The 27,850-nt window shown below is 39.1% G+C and overlaps 1 protein-coding gene across 2 annotated transcripts in view; it reads right to left on the bottom strand.

The window, feature by feature from the left end:
* Positions 1 to 27,850, bottom strand: part of KCNN2 (potassium calcium-activated channel subfamily N member 2) — a 362,515-nt gene that overhangs the window by 84,946 nt on the left and 249,719 nt on the right. For both annotated transcript variants that reach the window (XM_036310432.1, XM_036310433.1), the window contains exon 6: positions 15,689 to 16,107. In XM_036310432.1, coding sequence (XP_036166325.1) covers positions 15,689 to 16,107 — 419 coding nt within the window. The remainder of the gene's footprint in view (positions 1 to 15,688; positions 16,108 to 27,850) is intronic.

The raw sequence follows: 27,850 nt of genomic DNA, 5'->3' as shown, positions 1-27,850 counted from the left end.
TGGTGTTAGTCTTGACCTGATAGAATTGGATGACTTGTAAGGTCTTATCTGACCCAGATATTAAAGGGCTCTGGGCTGTGGGGATCGAGTTGTACAGATATTGTCTTTATCCTTGAGAAGTTGGTTCAGGTGGGGCTTTTGTACCTCCATTTGCACAGCGTGTAGAGTACCATAGGCACTCAGAGAATACCTTAAAAACTGGAGAACGCATCCCCTAACCCAGATAAGATATAAGCTTTGAGCTCACGATGCCCGTGATTAATGACTACAGTAGTCTTCCAGGCTCTTCTTTAAGACCACATCAAACCTGCTGGCGTCTTAATTTCTTTTACCATCCAACCCTCCATCATCACGCACTTAGCCAAAACACACACTCCATCATGATAAATGCCCATGACCTTAGTAAGGCTGAAAGAACAGAATACAGATGATAAAGGAGGTGTATGGTGGATGAGAAGAGGAATAAAAGCTATCAGGATATAAAAAATGGAGTATCTTTAAACTGGAATACAGAACCTGACAGAGTGGCTTCTCACTTCAAACTGACACCCCCGAGCTTCTTAGAACCTATTTAAAACAAATCAAAACAAGGCAAAACACTTTACTAACCAATAGAAAGCACAGTAGGCAGACTACCTTAGTAACTAGTACAGTTAAATATAATCATCTCTTTCCAGACATATAGAAAGTAAGAAATTCTAGGGGCTGGCCACCACTAAACAAAGTTAAATTTCTGGCCAAACTGATCTTTCTGTACTGGATGCTTCATTTTGTAATACAACTGCCTCCAAAATAATAATAAATGGAGATTCTCCATAGACACATAGCAAAGCCGTACTTTTGTCCAAAAACAGAGAACGTATGGTCATTAATATGCTGATTCACATGAAATATTAGGAACCATTTCTTTAAATCAAGAAAGCTACTAAATTTAACTTTTCACTATGATCACTGGCAGGAGATTTCCTGCCATGCCCCTCGATCTGAATACATTGTACCTTACTTTGTGGCTTTCATATTTACAGACCAGGAATCTTATATGACATTTCATAAGAGGTTCTATAACCGAAACATTACATACCACAGAGTCTGCAAAACTGTATTTTATAATTGTATCTTCTTTTGTTAGAATATTAAATACAACTCCATAAATGAATATAGTATATATTATGTAACACAGAAAGCTTTGAGAATACTAAATCTATGAGAGGAGACCTGAAAGCAGTGATATTAGGCAGTAGTCACTCAAAATCTTTTGCCCGTTAGCCACTGTGGGATACTGAATGGCAAATATCAATTGCCACATCCTTGTGTGTTGTACTATGATATCCTGTCCCTGCGATATGAAGCGCACCACGAAGAACAGTCTAACAGTGGTCATCTGGTCAGGAAGCCCATGGCCTGATTTATACTCTTCCGAAGTCATGGGTGTGGACCATCATAATATCTGGCCAGGCCACACAAAAGGGAGGTGGCAGCTTGTTTTTTAACAATCTTTATCTACATACCTAAAGTAGGGTCGGACAAGTTACAAATATTTGCCCTTGGCCATGAAGAAAGCTGTGGATCTATGAAAACAAAGTATTGCCTCAACTGGGAAGAATAAAAGAACAAACAAACAAAAAAAACACACAAAAATTTTAAATATCCCCACTGGATGCAAGTCAGGAACTTCTTTCACCCTCAGTGTAAAAATGGCATGCTTCCTGCACTTCATTCTTCATAGATACTGCAATTATAAAAGCAATGCAAGAAACTGGAAAGATATTTCTCCCTTGCTTCTTCCTCTCTTTACTATTACTAAAAAATAGGGGTTACTAGAAAAGCTAGACATCAGGGTAGGAAATGGCCAGCAAAGAGAAGCATGGAAAGCAGAAAACTTAAGAAAATCAAGTCTCTTCAAAAAGTTTACATTCCCTGGGTATAAGTAGCTGGCTTTTTTTCCTGTGTGGCTTTGGGAGGTGAGGCAAACTGATTTAGAGAAAGGCAAGTATATGTAGCTTCCACACGTATAAAAACACAAAAATGAAAATGAAAAGACAAGCCACAAAAAATATTTGCATATCATATATCTGATAAAGGATGGGCAACAAGAATAGACAAAGAACCCTTACGATTTAATAAGAAAAATGACCCAGTTTAAAAATGGGCAAAGAATTTAAATAGATATTTTGTCTAAGAAGATATACAAATGACTAATGATCATATTAAAAGTGCCTACCATCATTAGTCATTAGAGAATTGCAAATTACAACCATAATAAGATACTACTTTACACTCACTAGGGTGATTATTAGATTATATAAATAAATGTATGTATATGTATATGTTTATATAAATGTATATGTATATGCCTGACAATGTGATATATCCATATACATATATGACAATGTTTTCAAGGCTGTGATAAAACTGGAACACTTATATATTGCTGATATCTGGTGGGAATGTAAAATGGTGCAGCCACTCCTATATGTCTACTAAAAACAAAAACATATATTCATACAGAGACTTCTGTGCAAAAGTTCACAGCAATTCTATTCAAAACAGCCCCAAACAGGAAACCTTTTAAGTGTATATCAACTGGTGAATGGATGACTAAAATGTGTCATATCCTTACAACAGAACACCATTCATCATCAAATAAAGAGGAACAAACTATGATGCATACTACAACAAGGATGTACTAGTACACCAAAAATGTGAGCTGTGTAAAAGAAACCAGATGCAAAGCTATATATTACGTAATTCCATTTCTATGAAAGGCCCAGAAAAGCAAATCTATGGAGACAGATAGTATATTAGTGGTTGCCTGCAACTAAAAGGAACAGGGACTTAGCACAAACGGGAACAGAGATATTTTGGGGGTGACAGAACTGATTAAAACTCAATAGAGGTGATGGTTGCACAGCTATAGACATTCACTGAAAACTATTGAATTGCATATTCACAATATATGTACATAACTTATGCCTCAATAAAGTTGTTTCAAAACCCCACAAGAATGACAAGAATCCTCTTTTCTTTTTACACTTAATCAAAAATTATGGTGAAACTGCACATGAAGTTTTTTTAATCCTTTATTTATTCATCAATAAATTATTGAAAAATGACCATGTTCTCAAAATGGCTTTGACTTTGCCACCACGCTAGGTGTAAATATCTGATGATTGGGCCTTTCCCAATATCCCTAGGAATTTGGCAGTGATCAGATTATTTATTAATCCATGGGCTTTGAATCGGGGACACTCAAGGCTGGAACTGGCAGAGTTGGAGAGTTCAAGGATTGACACTGCCCTCCTCGGGGCCTCAAAGAGCATCAACAGGCCAGATGCTGCTCTACCAGCCCAGCTAGGGGCGGAAAAATGGTTCATCCAGTCCTTCTCAGGGGAGTCAAGCCAAGCAGTCTGCCTCATAAACAGCAGGTGCTCCATACCCCAGCTCTGGGATACAATTCTAAAACCCACCTTATTCCCTAATGAATTCCCACGGCATTAAAGGAGCCCTTTAATGTGTACTAAGGGTATGAAAATTTAACATTATAATACAAGGAAGACTTGTCCAAGCGGTATGCAATTCCAAATGTGTGTACTTTACTGCACATAAGCTACTTTTCTTACCTTAATTTTTTTTGTTATTTTAATGATCTTTTGCAATAAGGTAACCTTAAAAATAAAGAATATAAACTTTAAACAAATAGAAAATCCTGCAGGCAGGTAGGAAAAGCTCGAGTTTTCTCCAACCAAGCCCCACATATGTCTAAGAAATATACTAATTTTCTTAAAGACAAAATGTTAGGGCATTGACATGTTCTTTGTTTTTATCTGAAACCAAGGTTCTGAATTGCATGAGAATGGTGCACACATGATTGCATACATGCACCCTGTTTAAAGTACTATATTGATGATCAAAGGGATTTTCCAAATTCCAAAGGTACTCCAGACCCATATTCCATAAAGTGTAAACATCAGCCTGGGTGTCAGAATGGGGAGGACTAATGTACTGTGAGATCAGTGAGGTTGAATTTCTGAGCTGTCTTTTCTGCTTGCAAATAATCACTGCTGATATTCTCAAACTGCACTCTTCAAACCAGGATTTCCAAGCATCTTGCCAACAACTATTAATCCTCATTGTTCTCTCAGGAGGCAGACAAAAAAACAAATCATATGTATGTAAGAATGAAGAGAAAATTGAGCTTGAGAGAGAATTGGCTTTTCTTTCTGTAAGACTTCATGGCCAATTTACTTGGAAAACACTTCGCAAGTCACAGATGCATCCTGAATGCTTTCAAACTGCCGATTTTTATACCTTAAAAGAGCCCATTTTAAAGTTGTGACTCACTTATGAGCCTGAAAATGCTATGTCTGAATGTATGAGTCAGACCCTGGAAGTATTTAGTTTACAAAGTATTACATTACCATCAACCACCAGTTACAAATCCATTGATGAAATGCTTAGAGTTTACTTAGCAACAGCTGAAACCTGAAGTGGTGAGAAAGAATCAGATGATTTCAGTATACTATATGAAGAGAAGGTGCCAGCAGGATGTTTCCCTGGCCCTGCAATGCATGTTTTATGACTACTTCTACGACTACTAAAGAAACTCAATCACAAGTCACGTGTTTCAAATGAAAGTAAATCAAAAAGAAATAAAGCAGCTCCGATGGGCAGGGCTTGAGAATTTGCAGGCCTCTGAGCCTCCTAAAAATATAAAATAAAACCATGGATGGTAAATCAAGAAAACAAGCTAGTGTCTGAAAATGTAGCTCCTGATTTCATATTCTCCTACATTTTATCCAATATAAATAATAAAAAACAAATAGGACAAATGAGAATTTCAGATCCCACCTATCTCACCCTCCTTGCAAAAAATGTTTTCTATCATATAAAAAACAAAAACACACTCAAACTTTTGAAATGAGAAACTTGAAAATTAGAACCCAGATCATTTAAGCATTCCAAACAGTTTATCACATATTGAAACTTACAGTTCAGTTTTACTTAAAGTCCTGCTCGATGTAGAGGAAGTCATTGGGTATGATCTTAGAGTAACTGATTTATGCCAAGCCACAAAAAGGTGACCACAACAATGCTGAATTAATTTCCTAGCTGTAAACAACTACCATTCCATATTTTGGTTATTGGTTCTCAGGAGTAAGGGTATTCATTTTATCTTAGTATATAGAAAACTGAGGTGACATTCAAGGCCCATACTCACAGAGTGGAATCCCAAATCACAGAGCCTCTACAAATCGGTGCTACCAGGATGGAAACCTGTGTAGTTATAAAGTAAGATATTCTCGTCCTTCAAGGGCTTTCTTTACCAACTTCTGCGTAACAGAGTATTGGTGTCAGAAGACATAACCAATCCTTGTGTTAAAAGTAGCTATTTTATGGGCAAAGGACCTAAATAGATACTTCTCCAGAGTGCACATATAGATGGCCAAGATACATATGAAGAAATGCTCAGAGTCACTAATCATTAGAGAGATGCAAATTAAAACAACAATGAGGTATCACCTCACACCTGCCAGAATGGCTATCATCAACAAATCAACAAAGGACAGGTGCTGGCCAGGATGTGGAGAAAAGGGAACCTTAGTACACTGCTGGTGGGAATGAAGACTGGTGCAGTCATTATGGAAAAGAATATGGATTTTCCTAAAAAAATTAATATGGAGCTGCCATTTGACTTAGTGATCACACTTCCAGGAATATATCCTAAGAAACCTTAAACACCAATAAGAAAGAATGTATGCAACCCTATGTTCATAGCAGTGCAATTTACAACTGTTACGATCTGGAAAGAGTCCAAGTGCCCATCAGTAGTTAAGTGATAAAAAGCTGTGGTACAGTTACACCATGGAATACTATGCAGCAGTAAAAAAGAAGGATCTCTTACCCTTTGAGACAGCATGGAGGGACCTGAAGAATATTATGCTAAGCAAAATAAGTCAGTCAGAGAAAGACAACTATCACATGATTTTACTCATATATGAAATCTAATGAAAAAAATAAAGTGATGAACAAAATAGATCCAGAGACACAGAAGCATGGAACAGACTGTCTAATCTCAGAGGGAAGGCAGGGGTGGGTGGGTGGGTTGGAAGAGATCAACCAAAGAACTTATGTGCATATACATGTAACCCATGGACACAGACAATAGTGTGGTGATGGCCTGGGGCATGGACTGGGGGCAGGCTAGAAAGGGTCAATGGGGAAAAAGGGGACATATGTCATACTTTCAACAATAAAGATTTTTTTTTTTTAAAGCAGCTATTTTATATGAGATATATATTGTATAAGGTTTTATTTTGGGCCGTGATTTGACTGTTATACTTCACAATATTCTATGTTATAAAAAAGTAAGTATCAAGTGCATTTCAGAAATCATCTTCCTTCCAGGCAATATTAAAAAGTGCAATGCAGACCCTGACTGGTTTGGCTCAGTGGATAGAGTGTCGGCCTGCGGACTGAAAGGTCCCAGGTTCGGAGAGAACCAAGATGGCGGCATAGGTTAACGCCGGAGTTTGCTGCTTTGAACAACTACTTCAAAAGTGAAACCAAAAAACGGAAGGGACATCACCCAGAACCACAGGAACGCTGGCTGAGTGAAAGTCCTACAACTAGGAGGAAAGAGAAACGCATACGGACACTCAGAGGAGGCGCAGTGCTGAAGTCAAATTCTGAGGTGCGGAGTGCGCGAGTGGGCTGGCGGTGGAGGGCGCGGTTGGAGTTTTCAATCGGGAGGGAGTCGCAGACTCTGAGCTCCAGATCCGGGCGAGTCTTTAGCAACCCAGGCTCAAACGGGAGCAGCGGGACTGTCTGGCTTCGGACAGAGCGAGTGCAGCTTTCTCTCTGAGCTTTGCAGCGGGTGCTGGGACTCAGAGAGGCAGAGCCCCTGGGGACAGGACTGAGAGCCGCCATAACCGTTCTCTCCAGCCCACCCTGTTGATCCTGTGCGACCCGCCCCGCCCAAGCCCTGCACAGAGGCATTTGCCGGATAGCCTCAGGCAAAGGCTAGATTAGCACCTCCCTAGAGGACAGAAGTTCTCTCACTGCTGACACAGCTGATTCTCATAGCCACTTGGCCTGGAGGTCAAACCCTCCCTGGAATTAGCTACAACAATCAAGATTTAACTATAAGACTGCGAACAAAGACCACTAGGGGGTGCACCAAGGAAGCATAACAAAATGCGGAGACAAAGAAACAGGACAAAATTGTCAATGGAAGATATAGAGTTCAGAACCACACTTTTAAGGTCTCTCAAGAACTGTTTAGAAGCCGCCGATAAACTTAATGAGATCTACAAGAAAACTAATGAGACCCTCGATCTTATATTGGGGAACCAACTAGAAATTAAGCATACACGGACTGAAATAACGAATATTATACAGACTCCTGACAGCAGACCAGAGGAGCGCAAGAATCAAGTCAATGATTTGAAATGCGAGGAAGCAAAAAACACCCAACCGGAGGGGCGGAATGAAAAAAGAATCCAAAAATGCGAGGATAGTGTAAGGAGCCTCTGGGACAGCTTCAAGCGTACCAACATCAGAATTATAGGGGTGCCAGAAGATGAGAGAGAGCAAGATATTGAAAACCTATTTGAAGAAATAATGACAGAAAACTTCCCCCACCTGGTGAAAGAAATGGACTTACAGGTCCAAGAAGCGTGGAGAACCCCAAACAAAAGGAATCCAAAGAGGACCACACCAAGACACATCATAATTAAAATGCCAAGAGCAAAAGATAAAGAGAGAATCTTAAAAACAGCAAGAGAAAGAAACTCAGTTACCTACAAGGGAATGCCCATACGACTGTCAGCTGATTTCTCAACAGAAACTTTGCAGGCCAGAAGGGAGTGGCAAGAAATATTCAAAGTGATGAATACCAAGAACCTACAACCAAGATTACTTTATCCAGCAAAGCTATCATTCAGAATTGAAGGTCAGATAAAGAGCTTCACAGATAAGGAAAAGCTAAAGGAGTTCATCACCACCAAACCAGGATTATATGAAATGCTGAAAGGTATCCTTTAAGAAGAGGAAGAGGAAGAGGAAGAAAAAGGTAAAGATACAAATATGAACAACAAATATGCATCTATCAACAAGTGAATCTAAGAATCAAGTGAATAAATAATCTGATGAACAGAATGAACTGTTGATTATAATAGAATCAGGGACATAGAAAGGGAATGGACTGACTATTCCTGGGGGGGAAAGGGGTGTGGGAGATGCGGGAAGAGACTGGACAAAAATCGTGCACCTATGGATGAGGACAGTGGGTGGGGAGTGAGGGCAGAGGGTGGGGCGGGAACTGGGAGGAGGGGAGTTATGGGGGGAAAAAAAAAGAGGAACAAATGTAATAATCTGAACAATAAAGATTTAATAAAAAAAAAAATAAATAAATAAATAAATAAATAAATAAAAAGAAAGGTCCCAGGTTCGATTCCGGTCCAGGGCATGTACCTTAGTTTCGGGCACATTCCCAGTGGGGGGTGTGTAGGAAGCAGTTGATCGATGTTTCTCTATCATTGATGTTTCTAACTCTCTATCCCTCTCCCTTCCTCTCTGTAAAAAATCAATAAAATATGTTAAAAAATGATTTAAAAAAATAATTTAAAAAAAGTGCAATGCAGGAGATTATTTGTGAGAGAGTTTAAAAAACAGAGAAAAGCCTAACTTGATTAACGGAAGAAATGAAACAAACTTTTAATAAACTGTATAATAGATGCTAAACACAACTGAAGTGCCTGGCTGTCTGCTAATTTAAAAAATAAATACCATTAATTCTCATCTGTCAGTTTTTAGTGATAAAATATTATTCTAATACATCTAAAATGCAGCTTAGATGATCCGAGTCTATTAAAAACAAGTTCCATTTGCTTGTTTCTCCAATTTTTCCACTTTGAAAAAAGCAAACCATTCTTGTCATTTTTAGAAAAACTTTTCTCTTAACTAATGGCATCTCCTTAATGCATACTGAAATGCTCCTAGAGATATAACAATGAGATAAATAAAAACAGTAAGTTTGTGTAATGTAGCTGCTAATGTCCTAACTAAATGAATCTTTTTTCAATAAGAGAAATGGTTCTGAGCATCTCCAGTTTATTAGAGATGATTACAGCATCTGCTTTTGTGCTTGGTAACTGCCACATAGTTCCCAGATCCCTTTACTTTCTCCCTTTTTCTTCTCCATTCCAAACTTGCCCTCTCTTCCACATTATAGAACTTGGAGGAACAATCTACACTAATAAAAGACAAACATGCAAATTGACCATACCTTCGCTACACCTTAAGCCATGCCAATCAGAGCAACTATATGCAAATTAACCCAACCAAGATGGCGGCCGACAGCCACGGAGCTGGAGCAAGCAGAAGGCTTGGTTGCTACAGTGATGGAGGAAGCCAAGCTTCCTGCCTGTCGTGGCTGGCTCTGAGCTTCACTCAAGGCAACAAAGTTTCAATTATAGAAGATAAATAAACCCAGATACCTGCTTTCAGCCGGCTGTGGCCATGGAGCTGGAGCAAGCAGGAGGCTTGGGTTGCCCCTGCCGATGAAGGAAGCCAAGCTTCCCGCCCGCCCTGGCTGGCTCTGAGCTCCACTCAAAGCTACAAAGTTTCAATTATAGAAGGTAAATAAATCCCAGAATAAAAAAAAAAGAAAAAAGGAGAGGTTGGGAGCTTCTGTTGCCGGGGGGCTTGGCCAGCCTGCAAACAGCCATCAGCCCCTCACTCAGGCTGGCCAGGCACCCCAGTGGGGACCCCCAACCTGAAGAGGGTGTGATCAGCTGCACACAGCCATCAGCCCCTCACCCAGGCTGGCCAGGCACCCAAGCAGGACCCCCACCCTGATCCGGGACACCTTCAGGGCAAACAAGCCGGCCCCCACCCATGCACTAGGCCTCTATCCTATATAATAAAAGGGTAATATGCAAATTGACCCTAACAGCAGAACGACTAGGAATGACTGGTCACTATGACACACAATGACCACCAGGGGGCAGACACTCAATGCAGGAGCTGCCCCCTGGTGGTCTGTGCACTCCCACAGGGGGAGCACTGCTCAGCCACAAGCCAGGCTGATGGCTGCCAGCACAGTGATGGTGGCGGGAGCCTCTCCCGCCTCCTCAGCAGTGCTAAGGATGTCCGACTGCAGCTTAGGTCTGCTCTCTGCTGGCAAGTGGACATCCCCCGAGGGCTGCCTGGCTGCCAGAGGGATGTCTGACTGCCAGCTTGGGCCTGATACCCCAGGGAGCGGGCCTAAGCCAGCAGGTGGACATCCTCCAAGGGGTCCCAGACTGCAAGAGGGCATAAGCCAGGCTGAGGGACCCCCCTGAGTGCACAAATTTTTGAGCACTGGGCCTCTAAAATATATTAAACAAAGAACTCTTTTTTATCTAAATTCCCAAACTGCATGGAAAGCTACCATCCTTTTCTATTTCTGAAACTTCAGTACTGACATATGCCAACTGGGTTTCCCAGAAGATGTGCCAAATAAAAGTGCTTTTATTCCTCTTGGATATTCCCAATACACATTCACATATTAAATGCTCAGAGAACTTTTATAGTAAAAAAGAAAGAGATACAACAAAACGCTTTCTTTGTGTAACACTTTGTGTAACTGCTCCTTGCAAAACAGCTACTAACCTTCTCCAGTTGTAAAGATAGCACGCTATCTTTATAGAACCATCAAAACCCACTTTGGGTTGAACATGCTATCCGATGAAACTTAACATCTAAGAAAGTATAAGATGCAGAAGACATCATATTTAAAATCAACTTTATGAAAAACAAAGCAATTTTTTATACCTTTGTCTCTTACAAGCCACAATATGGAGATTATATGTACCAAAATGGGAAGTTTAAGGAAAAACAAAATGTGGAAAATCTACCATCACAAGGCTGGTTAATGATTTTCTTTTCTTTTACACATTTGTACAAGAAATTACAAAATGTTACATTGGGTAGCTGAAAGCTTAGCAATCCACTTAGTTTTCAATGAAGAAACAAAGGCAAAGAGGAGTTAGCTGCTTGGTCTGCGGACACTCACCTTACATGGTACCATTAGGACTCAACCCCAGCGTGCCAGTCCAAAGTCTGGTGTTCCTCCCATCCCCACCTTCACAGATTGGTTCCCTTTTATGTACCTGCTGGCAACACTCTCATTCTTGATAGGAAATAGGCAATTTCCACTTTCTAGTGCCTTCTAGACAGAAACAGGAATGATGCCTCACCTAACAATTTGAGCACGTTAAAAAACAAGCTTCTAAGAAGGTTTGGTACAACTTGCCTTAGGCTTGCTGACATACATTGCCGCCATTGCATATGGTGGCAATGGGTTATGATAACAGCTAAGATGAACTGATTTTGTAAAGAAAATGGGAAGCATTTGCACAATGTTGCGGCTATTTTATTTAATTGGCCCGTGGGAAGCAGATGTACGAGGACCACCCATTTAGATATTCATATTATTAAACCGCTTTTCTTCCCATTGTTACGTTGTTATGCATAATCTCCATAAACTAAATGGGTATGTCAACTAAGGTTTTTGATACTTATTCTTCAAACTTCATAGGTACATCTGCTGGAGAAAATATAAAGCTCTAAATACTGTGATTGCTAGGAAACAAAGCATTGCCATAAGGAGCCTACCTTTCTTTAAAAGGAAAAGTTTAATCCTGAGAAGTGCTAAAAAAAAAAAAGGTTCAGATACATAATATCAAAAGCTAGACACTTCAGAATTTCTGATAAGAGCAGACCAAGTCAACAAATATACTGACCCTACATCCCCATAAAATGAGCAAGCAGAACCCATGAACGAGGCAGGAAAGTTATCAGAGGGAACAGAGGCCCTGGTTATATTCCTCCCCTCCCCTTCTAGATTAGAACACTTTGGATGGGACTTGTGGCTAGATACCTATTCCCTCGCTGCCCTCCCCCCCCCCCCAAATCTCACTCCCCCCCCCCCCCCCCCCCGGCCACCTTCCAATTTCCTGGGGTAAAAAAAAAATAGTTGAGACAAACAAAAACTGGTCTCTGCCCAGAATTGGCAGCTATGCTGACCTACTTCCCAGTTTTGAACCCGCTAGGCCGTCGGTTCACCATGCCACCATCCAGAGAGGAGGGACTGAGATGAGCTGCCCAGGAGACCACCTCCCTCCCCAGTGTCAGAGACCATGAACCACCCCCTCTCTCTCCCCTTGCCCATAGTTGATCTAAACCTCCACCCAGATCCTATCAATGTGACTCACTACTTGAGTTTGCCCGCACGCCTTTCCTCGAGTGTGCACTGCCACTTTAATAAGTCCGCTTGCTTTGTTGAATCTCTCTGTCATGCTCTTGAATCCTTTCTTGTCTGGTGACAAGAACCTGGACACAGCCACTCAGTGGAGGCCTCCCTTGGCCTCCCCGTGAGCCCTCTGGCATCATAAGGACAACAAGAATGAGTGACAAGACAACAGTAAAGAAGCTAGAAAGACAACTGACAGCTGATAACTGACCTGACTTGAAAAAGAAGAATTCTAGACTAACAGTGTTGAAAAAATCAAGAAGCAACCAAATTTCCACCGAGAATCAACACCACCCACCCCATAAAGACTCAGGAATTTTAGACACCAGCACCTCTGTAAGTGGAGACAATGGCAGAGCCTTAAAGGTGAGCACAGGTTCAAATACTACATAAAAGCAGTTAGACATCTCGTTTCCCATTGGTAATGCCTTTTGCCAACCTGCAGGAGTCTGGACGTTTATTGTCTGGAGGGGGTAAAATACAAGGTCTGTGGGCTGACTACAGGGCATCAAAGACTGTAGAGAGCAGGCCTACTGTGCTGCAACTAGAAAAATAAAGACATGCTCACATATTAACTGCTGAGACCTTTTTTCGCCCCTTCAATTCAGAGTGCTGTCATCCAGGTTTCTATTATTATTGAAAAGGCTTCCCAAGGAGCAGTCAAACTGCTCAGAACCCCCCCCCCCCCCCGAAAATATGTAAAGATACTAAATCAGTGCTCCACACCCCACACACAATCACCCTTTGGTGAAGCCCCAGTAACAAGTTCTAGATTTGCATAGAAAATATCCAGTCAGGTCTTTAGTAGCTCACTTGTCAGTATGGACAGATAGTCAAAGTCACCTAAACACTTATAAGCTTCTAAATTAGAAGCCAAAAACAAACAGAAAAAAAAAAGAATCTTTAGGGAAACAAAAATATACAAAGAAAAAAATGATCATAACATCGCCAGAGAAATAAAACAGTACATCTATAAAAGACAAGCATAATATGACTTTTAAAAAGTAGGCATTCAGAGATAAAAAAAATGAGCCATTAAAAATAATGCATAGAAAAGAAGAAATAAAATCCCCACAGACAGTTTAAAGATAAAATTAAGGTTACCTCCCATCTATAGAGCAAAAACAGAGATGAAAAACAATGTAGAAAAAAGTAAGAAAATTAAAGAACTAATACAGGAGAACTAATATCCACACACCAAAATACAGGCACAAAAATCATTCAATGATTCAAGGAAATTTTCAAGAACTGAAGGACACTAATCCCAAGATTGAAGAGGCCCACTAAATTCCCAATACACTGGATTAAAATAGATTCACACCAAGATACATCCTTGTGCAATTCTAGAGTACTGATCCTAAAAGAGTTCAGGATAGAAGAGATCAAAAATGAAAACAGCATAAGATTCTGGGACCCTAGATGCCAGAGGAAAATTAAGTCTTCAGTATTCTGAGGGAAAGTGAGTTTTAATCTAGAATTTTATATCCAGCCTGGTTATTATTTAAACATCAGAGGAGAATAAATATTTGCCATAAAATTTTCAAAACCTACATCTCCACCCACTATTGTTTTTTAAAAGCTTCACGAAGATGGATCCTGCCAAAACAAACGAATAAATGAAGAAAGAAGGAGAACCAGGATTCAAGGAAACGGGTTCTCCACATAAAAAGACAAAGGAAATCCCCAACATGAAGAGAAGCAGGTCCAAAAGCCCCAAGAATCATTTATTCAAGGTTAAATCAATAGGCTGCCCAATATACATGAGTCTAGTATAAAAAGATTTACATCTTTTTTTAAAAAAATATATTTTATTGATTTTTTACAAAGAGGAAGGGAGAGTGAGAGTTTGAAACATCGATGAGAGAGAAACATCGATCAGCTGCCTCCTGCATACCTCCTACTGGGGATGTGCCCGCAACCAAGTTTCATGCCCTTGACCGGAATCGAACCTGGGACGATTTGGTCTGCAGGCTGACGCTCTATCCACTGAGCCAAACCAGTCAGGGCAAGGTTTACATCTTTTTGTGGGAGAATTTAGAGATGACTTAGTGGAATGTAGATAGAAAACTAAGCAAATAAAAAAAAAAACTTAGTAAATAAAATGAGGCAATTATTAATTCCAGAGAAAATAAAAAGATATGCAGGAAAGGCAAAATGATTCTAATATACTACATTGTTCAACTACAACTGCAGTTCACATAGTCATAATAATATAAACATCGAATATAGGTTATTGGTGTTTACATAACTATTGGGAAGATAGAAATTACTTTGGGGGAGGGTAGTCATAAAAGGGTGTGTACATGTAAGTGAAAGAAAACTAAAACCCCAGCTTCCATAAAAATGTAGATGAAAAATCTAGATGTAGCAATATAAGCAGTATCATTTAGAAATATGAAAAGAATTTAAAGTGATTACTTCTGGAAAGTAGAAATGGGGGAGGGGTGTTATGGGTTTGTTTGTTTTGCAGCAATTCTCATACAAATATTTTTCTGCACTAAACTATGTGTGTATATAAAACTTGTATTTTCAAAAACTAAATTAAAACACACCTTGTTACAACAAAGACCAACATCCTAATATTTAAGAGTGCTATACATTTTTAAATAGTTCCTGTCTATTGGAATTTCAACTTGATTTTTCTTAACCAAGGTCACATGAGATTCCCCCGTCATGACAGAGTTCCTCCCATCTATGTAACAAATCCATTTTTGTTTGTTTATGAAGTAGCAAGGTTAACATTACTGATGCCAAAACTGATTAATTCGGACTCACTGAGCAACTCCTGTATTCTGAGAATATGTGTCTAGTTCTAGAACACCATAGCTTTTCAGACACAAAACAAATACACACAGCTACTTTTCACTAACTGTGGAGAGTTTGATAAAACTGAATATTATACTTATAAGCTCCTTATTAGTAATCACATGAACACTATTATAGATAGGCATTACAATCAACAAACCACTTTGAGATTTCCCTAAATTTCAGACACCTTGCATCACCATTTTTCTCTCGGATTTCTGTCTCAGCAGTAGTGAATGCTTCAACCAATGAGGCACCAAAATGAATCAGTATATCCATTCAACAAACATTTCTGATAGAAGTCTCCTATTCAATTTGTAAGTCTCCAAAATTTTTCATAGATAATAAAGGCACCCATCTATTGAAAACTGATCAAATTAAAAAGAAATACACATAATCATCACGGCATTGATGTATGCAAAAATCTTTAAAAAAGGGTTGTCACACTCATTTAAAAGAAGCCCATCTGAGAATCCAAAATTTTCAAGAGTGAGTCACTGTGGGCCTCTAATCTAAAATGTGTTCTTTCTCCCGCTTTCAAGAACACCATATGGCAAATTATGTTCTCAGGAAAAGAAACAAACTTACCTTTCACAAGCTCGGACAGTCCATGCGGCAATTATCCATAATGAGATACTAAAAACCAAGAGTACAGTTCCTGGGCATATAGTCATTAAAGTCTTCATAACAAAACGCGTATTGAAGTTTATCTTATTAAGTGCTCCAATGCTTCTAGAGGAGGCATCAGTGAAAAGTTTGCTATGTAAAAGCATGACTCTGGCAATCAGATAGAGTCTTAAGAACATTGGTATAGATAAAATAATATCCACATCAGCGGTGGTTGTGGATGGGGCATAGGAGAAGGCAAGCCGGGCCGTCCATGTGAACGTATAATTCCCAGGTATGGGATGAATAGCACACACCAGTATTTCCAAGCAGATGAAGAAAATACGCTCATAAGTCATGGCTATTCTCCAGTCATCTGCTCCATTGTCCACCATGAACAACTGAAAAAATAAAGTAGAAAATCAGCTTCAGTATGGCATGAATGGTCCACAAGTGTTAGTGCAGATTTTAAAAATACATAACAGATGACTTCTAGCAATCATGGCAAGCTAGAGGGTATGACTTTAAATGCTAGCCAGGTACACTATTTTTAGAAAGTGGTATTGGCACGAAAGGAGAATTTCATTTTGTAAAAATTAAAAACGTGCTACCCAGGAGCTGAAAGTATTTTGGGGTCCATGCTCCTGGCCAATCATGTAAGGAGCATCATTTTAAAATAAGGGGGCTTGCGCCTATCACAGTAAAGCACCCTCCCTTAGATGAGGTCGGATGAACTTGCCTTATGACAAACTGTTTTCCCTTGAAGGGTTTGGATCTAAATCCTTACACAATTCTAACTACATTTTCAGTGAAATCTATTTATGGTGCCTCTGCAATCAGTTATACCCTATAATGTAACTACACATGAGCGTTCTTACAGGAAATCTTATTCTTGGCTTCAGAGAGAAAATCACAAGAGACTACAGTCAATGTGGCAGAAGCCTTTCTTCCAGTATCCTCACCCTGCTATATGTTCTATCTCTTGTCTTCTGCTCTCCCCTGGCCTTCCCTGGGATTATTTGTTTTCCATCTTTCTTTCTTTAATAAATATTCCTTTTTCCTATTTCTGTCATTCCTCACACCACAATGAAAGAAAATAAAAAGAAAAGAAAGAAAAAGGAGACAGATAGATGGATAGCTTAGATATATAGACAGAGGAAGAGAGAGAGAGAGAGAAAGAGAGAGAGAGAGAGAGAGAGAGAGAGAGAGAGAGAGAGAGAGAGAGGTGTTTCCTGGCTTCCCTGTCTTTTCAGTAAACAAGTTCACCATGCTCTAGGAGTCCATGAACAACCAGAAGCATTTGCAAATGTGTGGTGACATTTCTGAGGGCCACAATGACTTTGTGGGGGCCACTGGTATTTAGCATCAGGAAGCCAAGGGTGCCAACCATGCTGCAAAATTCTGGGAGTCCCATGCACCAGAAAGACCTGTTTGGCCAGAATGCCAATAGCGCTCCCCCACTAAAGAAGATGACATATTTTTTGCCTTCTGGTAAGTAGCCAGCTTAAATAGAAAGCATGAGATGAAAGCAACCCAAATAAGAACCAAGCGTTCACAGGGAATTCAATCATAGACGTTGGCAGAGCAGGTTTCCACTGGGGCTGGATTCTATGCTCTGCTTCTCTTGAGTCAGGAAAGTACCCCCTCCCCTATGTTAGATGATTGCAAATTCCCATTCTAGGTGCATTTTTCTGCAGCAGGTAGTTATTTCTCCTGCTGTCATTAAACACTGCCATCTGTGTTACTCTGTAAGGGCAGACATCTGAGGACAAAATTACTATTCTTCTCTAGAGTCTCAAGGAGGTGAAAACTAGCAAAATCTCTCAGAAACATATCCAAGTTTTAACAAATTAACTTATGACAACATAATGGCTATAGGTATGCCTTTATCATAACTTTTCATCTAGGGAACCTTGAAGTGTTTGACAGATGCTAATAGATAACAAAAGTTATATTTTTCCAGTGTCCAGTAAAGAAATAGCTCATAAATAAAGCATCCCAAGCTGGCTATAGAAATATTCCTTTTCAATATCACTACTTTGAATATCATATCGGCATAAAGGATTTCAATAATTTATACAAAATATTGTATAGATGTAATGGCAGGAGACTTCTAAACTTCCTATCAGTGAGTAATTTACTGAGTACTGTGTAAGTCTGAAGAAATGTGATCCCCAAATCTCTTAAGATGTTTATATCCAAAATAATGTGTCCCTCAAACTAGTTCCTTTGAGAAGCTATATGTACACATTCCAAAAATGTGGTACCCGCTCTCTTCGGAAATTGCTCATAGGTCCTGTTACAAATCACAGAAAGAAACCAGTATTGTTATTTAAATCTATATTTCCATTTCTACTGAAAATGGTATTACCCAGTTTGATTGTCTACTTTCTTCACTGAACTTAGCTCTGAACAACATGGAAAAAATCAAATCCACCCCCAAAGGGGCTAAGAATCACCCACACTCCAGATAATCAAAAGCTGTGCTGCAGATTCTGAGCTAAATTCCAAAATGGGTTCTCAATACCATTTTGGACAACAGCAGCATAAATGCAGAATAAGTACTTTTCCAGGTAACTTGGAAAGAAACTCCAATTTAGACGTACAATTACAGGACTGGCCTTCATTCATGGTGCACTGGCTCCTCTCACCTCACTCTACTCTCTCTTTTCAGGGCCCCTTTTCATCGTCCCCTCTGCTCAGTTCCCTGACAGGCTGGTTCTCTATTCATTCCCATCACTTCAACCATTATCTCCCTGGCATTCTCAGCAGCCCTACCCCCTAAACCTTCTGGTGGGCCTGCCACGTAACCTCCAAACTGGGACCTGATGTCCACGCTGCTCTGAGTGGACTGGGGCCACCACATGCCCATGCCTTCAAGCTCAGCTGAACCCTCCTCATCATCTGTGATCTTTTCCTTGTCTCCATAGCATCTGCTCCAAACAATCAGCTTTCTTCCCAAGGGCTATCTTTGTTCCTTGTTCTCTCAGCACACTGTCTCCCCAATATCAGAAATATCCTCTATTTTATACTTCAGCTACAAACTTACCTACATCTCACCTTTCTCTCGATATTTTCCTTTTCTCTTGCTCTACCTGTCTAAAGCAATTTTACACCAAAATCTAATTCTCCTGTAGTGAGGGACTATTTTCTTTTTTTTCAATTACAGTTGATATTCAGTATTAATCTGTACTAGTTTCAGATGTACAATATAGTGGTTAGACAGGCTTGTACTTCACAGAGTGGTCCCCGATATTTTAAGTACCCACCTGGCCCCGTACATATTACAATATTATTGACTATGTTCCCTATGTTGTACTTTACATCCCCTAGGCCAGTGGTCAACAAACTGTGGCCCCTTGAGTGTGGCTCTTCCACAAAATACCACATGCAGGCGCGCACGTACAGTGCGATTGAAACTTCGTGGCCACACTCAAGGGGCCAAAGAGCTGCATGTGGCTCGCGCGCGAGCCGCAGTTTGCCGACCACTGCCCTAGGCTATTCTATAACTATCAATTTGTACTTCTTAATCCCTTCACCATTTTCACACAGCCCCACAATGCCCCTCCCTTCTGTTCTCTATGAGCTGTTTCTATTTTGTTTGTTTAGTTTCTGTCTTCTTCTCTCTCTCTTTCAGCAGATTACGAGCAAGTTCAAATCTCTACTATTCATTGGATACAGAGGATCTCAAACAAAGAAGAACCTCCATTAGCTCTATGTCTGATCTAGGCGGTATTGATTTTCTGAATTCTTTTTTAAAAAAATATTTTAAATTGATTTTTAGAAAGAGAGAGAGAAGGGAGAGAGAGGGAGAGAGAGAAACATAGATGTGATAGCAAAACATCATAGATTGGCTGCCTCATGCATAATATTGTAATATGTATGGGGCCAGGTGGGTACTGGAGATGAAGCCCACAACCTGGGCCTGAACCCTGATCAGGAATCAAAGGCAACCCTTCAGTGCATGGGACAATGCCCAACCGACCAAGGCACACCTGTCAGGGCCTGAATTTTCTTTTATCCCCCAAGACCCTGAAGTGGCTTTTGCCCCATCACTCTACCAAGACTACTCTTATAGAGGTTGTTAAAGACACCTTAATTACGAAGTCACTCCTTCCAGCTTTATTTTTATCTAACTTGACCTTACTCCTTCCTTCCTAAAAAAGATATCTTCTCTTAGCTTGTGTAACATATTACTTTTTCCATCTGCTGCCACTCTGAAGGCTCCATCTCAGTTTCCCTGAAAACCACCTTCCTCCTCCCCAACTAAGTGCCCCTGCTCGACTGAGATCCATCTCTGACTCCTCTCTGTACTTTCCTGAGTGATCTCTTCATGCCTTCCTTTCCCACTATCACATTCCTCCTCCTGGAAGCTACCCTCCATCCTCTAATAACCTTGTTGAAATGTGGAATTATATAATTCCATTGCTGTCAAGATTAAAACCATTCAAAGGCTCCTTTTCCACAATGCAGTTGGGTTATCTCTTTAACCTCATTGCCTCTGATTGCATTTCCCTCTGGTTGCAGATTCTGGAGCACACCACCCTAATCATGTTTCTAAGTCTTTGTACATACAGTCTTATGGACTGGAACATCTTCCTACCTCAAAAATGCTTATTCCTTTCAAACAAAACTTCAAAGTCAGCTCCTTTAGGATACTGTCCAGGCCACAGCCAAATCTAAAAATCCCTTCCTTTTTTCTACCAAGATCCCTGTATGTGTCTCTTATAGATGCTGTCACAGAGGACAATAAGGGTTTCTTTGTAAGTATGTTACCCCTACTCGGCTGTGAGGCTCCTTGAAGACAGGAGTCATGTCCACTTAGTAGAGGTAAATGTTTATTAAAGGAACTGCCTTGCTATTTCTCATTTAATATTGAGTATCCTGATCACTGGATAGGTCCTAATGTGAATTAAATATGCTCACAGAAGGCCCTGGCCAGGTAGCTCAGTTGGTCTTCCCGATAAAACAAGGTTTGAAATTTGATCCTTTGTCAGGGCACATCCAAGAAGCAACCAATGAATGCATAATAAGTGGAACAACAAATTGATGTTTCTCTCTTTTTCTTTCTCTCTCATCAATCAACCAACCAATTAATTAATCAATCAATAAAAATGCTCATGGAAGAAAAGAATCGTAAAGCATAACACAAGTGAAATAAATATATGACATTTTTCAAATTTGTAGAGGATACATCTTACTAAATACTAAGTCACTGCAGCAGCATAATTTTGCAATTCCATAGGAAGTCCAGATAGCATTCTTCTCTAATATCTCCCCCCAGCTCAAAAAAAAAAATTTACTATTACACAGTGGCTTAATACTATCAGGGATTTCATCAACATCTGAAATAATTTCACTTTTGGTTTTATTTTACCACAGTATATACATATTTCAATGCTAAAGTTAAGAAATATTTTCTTCTACTTTCCACAAAATCCCCATTCTTAATTGCTGCTTATGCCTTTGTTTATTCATTTATTTACTAAATATCCAGTATACTGCATAGTCACTATGTGCCAGGCACTAGGCTATGTACTAGGCATACAATAGGATTTACAGCTGACGAAGTATCAGCTTCATGAAACTAACTTTACCATCAGAGAAGACAAAGTCAAGAAAGCAGACTTAGAGCAATTTAATAAAGTAATTATGTCTGTGGACACTGCTATAAAGGAAACAAACAAAAGATGAAATAGAGAACAATAAATTAGAGGTGACAGCAGATGTGGCCATCAGGGAAAGCATCTGGAGAAGTACCATTTAAGATGAGACCTGGACAGGTCATGAGAAGAGCTAACCATCCAAAGAGCCAGGAGAAGAACATGTTAGGCAGAGGAGCTAGCACATGTAAAGGCCATGGGCATTATAAAAGCTTACATGCTAAGGAAAAAAGCACACCAGAGTGCTTGAAACTTAATCATCCAGGGGCAGAGTGAAACGAGATGAATCTGAAGAGACAATACGGACAAGACATTCAGGACCTTGTTCACAATGGTATAAAGAGTGATTTCATTCCATGTGCAGCGGGAACCCACTGAAGGGTATTAGACAGAGAAATCACGCCATCTGACTTATAGCTTACATGGCTTATCCTTATTGCTATGGGGAAACCAGAATACATGAGGAATGAGATGTTAGGAAGCTCTAATGCATCTGATTGGTTGCAGTCAGTGTCCCCATGACCTGGATCAGGGGGTGGGGTTGCCATAGAAATGCAAATAGTGGGTTCACTAGAGATAATAGTTTGGAGATCTTGCTAGAACTTTCTGATGGAAGTTCTAAAGTGGAAGTGATTTAAAAAAAGGGAAGAACCATATAAAGCTGAGTTTCTACTCTGAGAAACACAGCTGGTGACTGCCATTTCCTGAGTACAATGAGTTGGTGTGGGGGGAAGGGTTGGAGAGGGAGGAAAGAACAGGTTCCATTTTGGCTTCTGTCATCTGACTATAGATGCCATGTAGGTAGCAATATATGCCAGTATTCAGAGGAGAAGTTTGTACTATTGAAATAAATTTGGAAGGCTTCAGTATTTATGTAGTTTTATGAGATCCAAAGAAAAAATGGCCAAGTGCTGAGGAACCCCAAATGTGGAGGGTAGTGGGAAGGCCAAGCCAGTCTGTAAAGTAGGAAGAAAAGAAAGCGTTGTCTTAGGAGTCAAGGGTAAAGGCTGTTGATTCAAACTGTAAAATAATATTTACTAGATGTAGAGACTGTTAATGCACTTGATATTCTATATAGAAAATGAAAACATTTTAAACATCATAGTTATCTAAAACTGATTCCAAGTCAAGTATTAAAATATAACTATAAAAATATTCCTATTATATTCTACAGGATCAATATAATACATATGCTCTGTTTTACGATCACTTGGGGAGTTAAAATAATTGGTATGACAGATATTAACACATCTCTATATTCATTTTTCACTTTGATGTTGCTAAGAGAAGAAAGATTGTAGAGTGAAAGCATAGCAGTGTGTTTAATCTACTTTAATTCTGGAGCTATGGTTAATGGTTTTGCCAAAGGACTAAAAGTAACTTGCAGTAAAACAGAATGTGCCCTCAGCATATATCCCATCACAACTTGAACTTTTCAGTGCAGCTGTTTGATATTTGCTCAGATACCCAAAACATACTTCAAGCTCGTTGTCCAAGATGAATGGGCAGTGAGAGTGATCAGCAGGAAGAGGGCCTGGGGTTTAGTGAGAGGAGTACAGCCACATGATCAGATCAACCGCTGGTGTGGAAACCTCTGCTCAGCCAGCTTGGGAGAGTGAGGAGCTCCGCTGCAGAAGCCCTGGCCACTTTCTACACTTTTCCTCTTCGATGAGGCTGTAAGCTTTGTGGTCTGATCTGGAATAGTGTCTTATACACATTGGTTTTCCTTTCTAGTAGAATCCAGGGCAGTGCTCAGCACAAAAGTGGTGCTTAAAAACTACATACTGAATGACATGCATATGGCCAATAGACATATGAAAAGATGCTCAATGTCACTAATCATCAGAGAAATGAAAAGTGAAACCACATGAAATAGCTCTTCACACTTGACAGGATGGCTAGCATCGATAAATCAACAAACAACAAGGGTTGGCAAGGATGTAGAGAAAAGGAAACCCTCGTGCACTGTTGGTGGGACTGTAAACTGGTGCATCCACTATGGAAAACAGTGTGAAAGTTCCTCCAAAAATTAAAAACAGAACTACCTTATGACCCAGCAATTCCACTTTGGGGTATTTATCCAAAGTAACCCAAAACACTAACTTGAAAAGATATATACACCCCTATGTTCACGCATCATTATTTAGAATAGTCAAGATATGGAAGCAACCTAAGTGCCCAGCAAGGATAAAGAAGATTTGGTACATATATACAATAGACTGTTAGCCATAAAAATGAGACATATTACTATTTGCTACAGCATAGATGGACCTAGAGACTATCATGCTAAATCAAATAAGTCAGACAGAGAAAGCAAATACCATATGATTTCACTTATATGTGGAATCTAAAGAACAAAATAAGCAAACAAATAAAACATAAACAAACTCAGAGATGCAGAGAGCAACCTGATGCTTGTCAGATGGGAGAGGGTTGAGGGGCTGGGTGAAAAAAAATAAAGGAACTAAGAAATACAAATGGATAGTTATAAAATAGTCACAGAATATAAAGTGCAGCATATGGAATATAGTTAATAAGATTGTAATAACTATGTATTAGTTATTACCAGATGGGTACTAGACTTATTAGGGGATCAGTCATAAATTATATACATGTCTAACCATTATGCTGTACACCTGAAAGTAATATAAAATAATATTCAATGCAAACTGTAGCTGAAAAAAATACATACTAAATAAAATAATTGATTAAGAAAGTAAGCATAGGTAGAATAACCAGGAAACATAAAGCAAAGAAGAGTAATAAGGGAGAAACAGCCTGTATAAATTATGAAACAAATTAATAATTAAAGCTAAGTGGAACTGGCACATAAAATAATGGAGAGTCCAGAGTAGAAAGTCCAAAATAAACCAAATACACTGATTTTCATAGTATTATAAAGGTAGACAATCAAATCAGTGGGGAAACACAATTTATTAAAAAATAACTTGGGGACAACTAAGTAACCATCTGGACAAAGCATAAAGTTGAAGTGCTGTCTCATACCAATATATCAAGAAAAAGTCTAGGCAAATGAAGATTTACTAATAGATATGGAAATGAAACGACCAACATATTAAGAGAAATCATATATGATTTATTTTGTAAGTTTGCAAAAAGGAAGGCCGTTTAACTCGGACAAAAACAAAACAAAACAGTGCTTTAAAGGAAAACAGTGATACATTTGACTACATTAAGCTTTTGTCTTCTGCACCTGGCCAAAAGTATAGTAAAGAGAATAAAAAGAAAAACACCAAACTTTGGAGAAAATGTTCACAACTGTTAATACGGAGGTCTAATTTCCCTAATAGATCAAAGTTCCTACGAATCCTTAATAAAGGTGAGCAGGGCACCAGAAAAGTGAGCCAAGGACACAAACAGCAGTTAATGAAAAAGGAACTAAAAATGGCTCTTAAAGAAAGCTCAGCCATGAGAAAAATGAGACCCATTTTTCTTGACCTTTCATATTGAAAAAGACCTAAAACTTTTATAACACACTATGCTAGTGAAGGTATGGGGAAACAGTCACTTCCACATATTGTAGGTAGAAGTATAAGTCAGTACAATTTATCAGGAGTAGGTCAATTTATCAGGTTATAAATGCACATCCTCATTGACCATGCAGTTCCACTCCCTTACATGAAATTTGTCTCATTGATATATTTGCACCTCTAATATGAACATATGTGGTCATTTGTTACAGCAATGCTTGCATATTAGCAAAAGACTAGAAATAATCTAAGTTCCACTAATAGGGAAAGGAGTTAAGCAAATTAGGGTCATCCACAAAATGACCATTAAAAAAAGATGAGGAAAATTGTTACGTACTATTAAAGAAAGTGGCCTAGTAGGTAACTACTGAGTTTAAAAAGCACAGCTATATGGCACTACTTGTGTAATTTTTTAAGGGGAAGAATGCATTTGTATTTGAACATGTATAAAATATCTCTGAAAGAATATTCTAGAAATTAATGGCAAGTGTTGCTTAGGGGTGATGAACTGAGTGGGGATCAGCAATGAATGGAAGACTTTTAATTATATTATCTTTCATACTTTTAAATTTTGTAACCATGTGAATAAATAAGTTAATAATAACTAAGTTAATAATAAATAAGCTAATAATAAATATGAGAAAATAATTGCAAAAAAGAGAGGAAGAGAAAATAGAATGAATGAACTCATTAGACATTCAAATGCATCCCAACAGATAGTCCAAAATGTACAAAACTACTAAACTAGAAAGAAATAACTGACATTCATAACCTACATGACCAAACACGTTGAGTCCAATTTGTATCTAAAATATTTTGCTTACTAAAGCAAAACCTTGAATTATTACATTACATAACTGTTTCAACACAAAGAACAAAAATAAATATAATTTCTTGGTTAACATTGAAACCAAATATTCAATAAAACTGAGCTCTTTTTCATTTCACTTAATTGTTGCATGCTTCTATTTGTAAGGTTCTACAGATACAAAGATGAAGAAAACCTCCTAGTGTTCAGTGAAGAAGATAAGTATAGATGAATGATTACAGTGCCTGTGGAAACTGCTGGAACAGAGGAGTGAAGAAGATGCTGAGGAAATGCAGAAAAGGGGTCGGGGAGGCTACACCATGGAATGGTACCTGGAGCCCACCCTTTTTTCCACAGTGGTTGCCTGGACTCTATAACTCAGAACTATAAACTTCCAAGTTGAGTTCTAGGATATTTGGGGAATAATGGTCTAAAAGAAAATTCACAGAAATGTATTCATCCAAAAAAGAGGCTCTTTCTTTAGAAATCAGCTTTTGGGTGAAATAGAGCGAAAAAGTCACTAAAGAGGCAAGCCAAAGGATGAGGTTTTTCTTAATTAAGGCATTGCCAAGACTCAATCATCAAAGAAGTTAGACCATGATTGCCCATCACAGACTAGGTCAAAGGACAAACAGGGGAAGAAAGAAGACTTTTCAATGGTCTCACAGGGATTTTCTCTAAGACCATCAGCACAGACTTATGGGGTGCGGGGACGGGGGGGGGGGGGGCGGAGAAACAGAAAGCTATGTTCAGAATTCATACCGACTGTCCAGTTCTGAGCAAAACTGGGAGGAAATAAGCAGAGCTGTTTGTCATCCCTTCACCACACATCCTGTAGCCTCTCTGCTTTTAGGGCCTCTTGCCCATTCCAGCAACCCTGTGCAATCACCCTGCCCTGAGAGTTTTCTGTGTCCAAGGAGGAGGATTTCAAAAATTAGTGCAATAAAATATTCATCTCTGGATAACTAACTGTTCCCTGGGTGAAGAAATCTAACTATCCATTAATAGGGAAATGGATTAAACAAATTAGGAACATCCATAACATGACCCTGGCTGGGGATTAGAAATAAAAAAGAGACTTTTAATTATATAATATCTAATGCTTTTTACTTTTGGAACCATGTGAGAAAATAAATATTTTAATAAATAAAAGGGACAATGAGGGGAAGGCACCACATACCATTCTATGATGTAGCCTCCCCTGACCTCTTCCCCTGGCCTGGAATGCAGAAAACCAAGGATCAGATTCCAGATAGTCTAGCTTGTTATATGACCTTGAGAGGTCATTTAAACTTCATGGGCCTTATTTCCATCATCTATAAAATAGAAATGACATTTGCTGTCTCTGAAAGTAATTACAATGATGAACACATACCATATGTTGTGGACAATACTTGTTAACTCTCTAACCTAATTCCCATCCCTTATCTCTCTTGCCCATCTCCATTACAGAAATATCGACTTTCTCAGGGTCTTTTGCAGGTATGTGTAGCCATGTACTTCAATTCAGACTGGAAGTCATAAGCAAAAGGTTGTTGAAGGACTAATTAGAATGTCTTTGCTTCTTTGGATTAAAAAAAAAAAAAAAAAAGACATCTGGCTAGCATAGCCCTCTTCTTTCCCCTCCTCCAAACCTTAACAGAGGGGATGCCTGAGTCTGTAGCAGCTAGCTATCTTGTGACCATGAGAAAAAGTCCAAAAAAATCACAATAATTCCAGCATGATATCTTACGTCACTGAGCCAGCAACAACCACTTACCCTATTTTTTTAAGACCCTGTTAGTTAGGTTTTCTATTATTTGAGCAGCTAAAAGTATTCCTACATTTAATTTATTGTACATTAAAGTGCTGTGTCAAGGTCTAAAAAATAAAGAATAATTATTAACTTAAACACTTCAAGTAAAGAACAGCCAACTAGGGAACAATCCAAAAGGGGTGCATCTCGAATCATTCAAAGCACAATAACTATTGAGTGGTGGAGTTATTTCTGGGTGGGTGGCGTTTGTTCGTCCCTTTTAAATATCAACCACCTGCTCAGAATATAATGTACTATGACTCATGGGAAACACACACATGTTTTGGAGGCAGAAAAGCTTAGATTTAATTTTTGGCTTGACCACTTACTATCTAAGTGGCTTTGAGCAGGATACTTAATCCCTCTCAGCATCAGTTTGTCATCTAC

The sequence above is a fragment of the Myotis myotis genome, unplaced genomic scaffold (genome assembly GCF_014108235.1).
Source record: "Myotis myotis isolate mMyoMyo1 unplaced genomic scaffold, mMyoMyo1.p scaffold_m19_p_5, whole genome shotgun sequence".
NCBI lineage: Eukaryota > Metazoa > Chordata > Mammalia > Chiroptera > Vespertilionidae > Myotis > Myotis myotis.
This window is presented reverse-complemented; position numbering and strand designations above follow the sequence as displayed.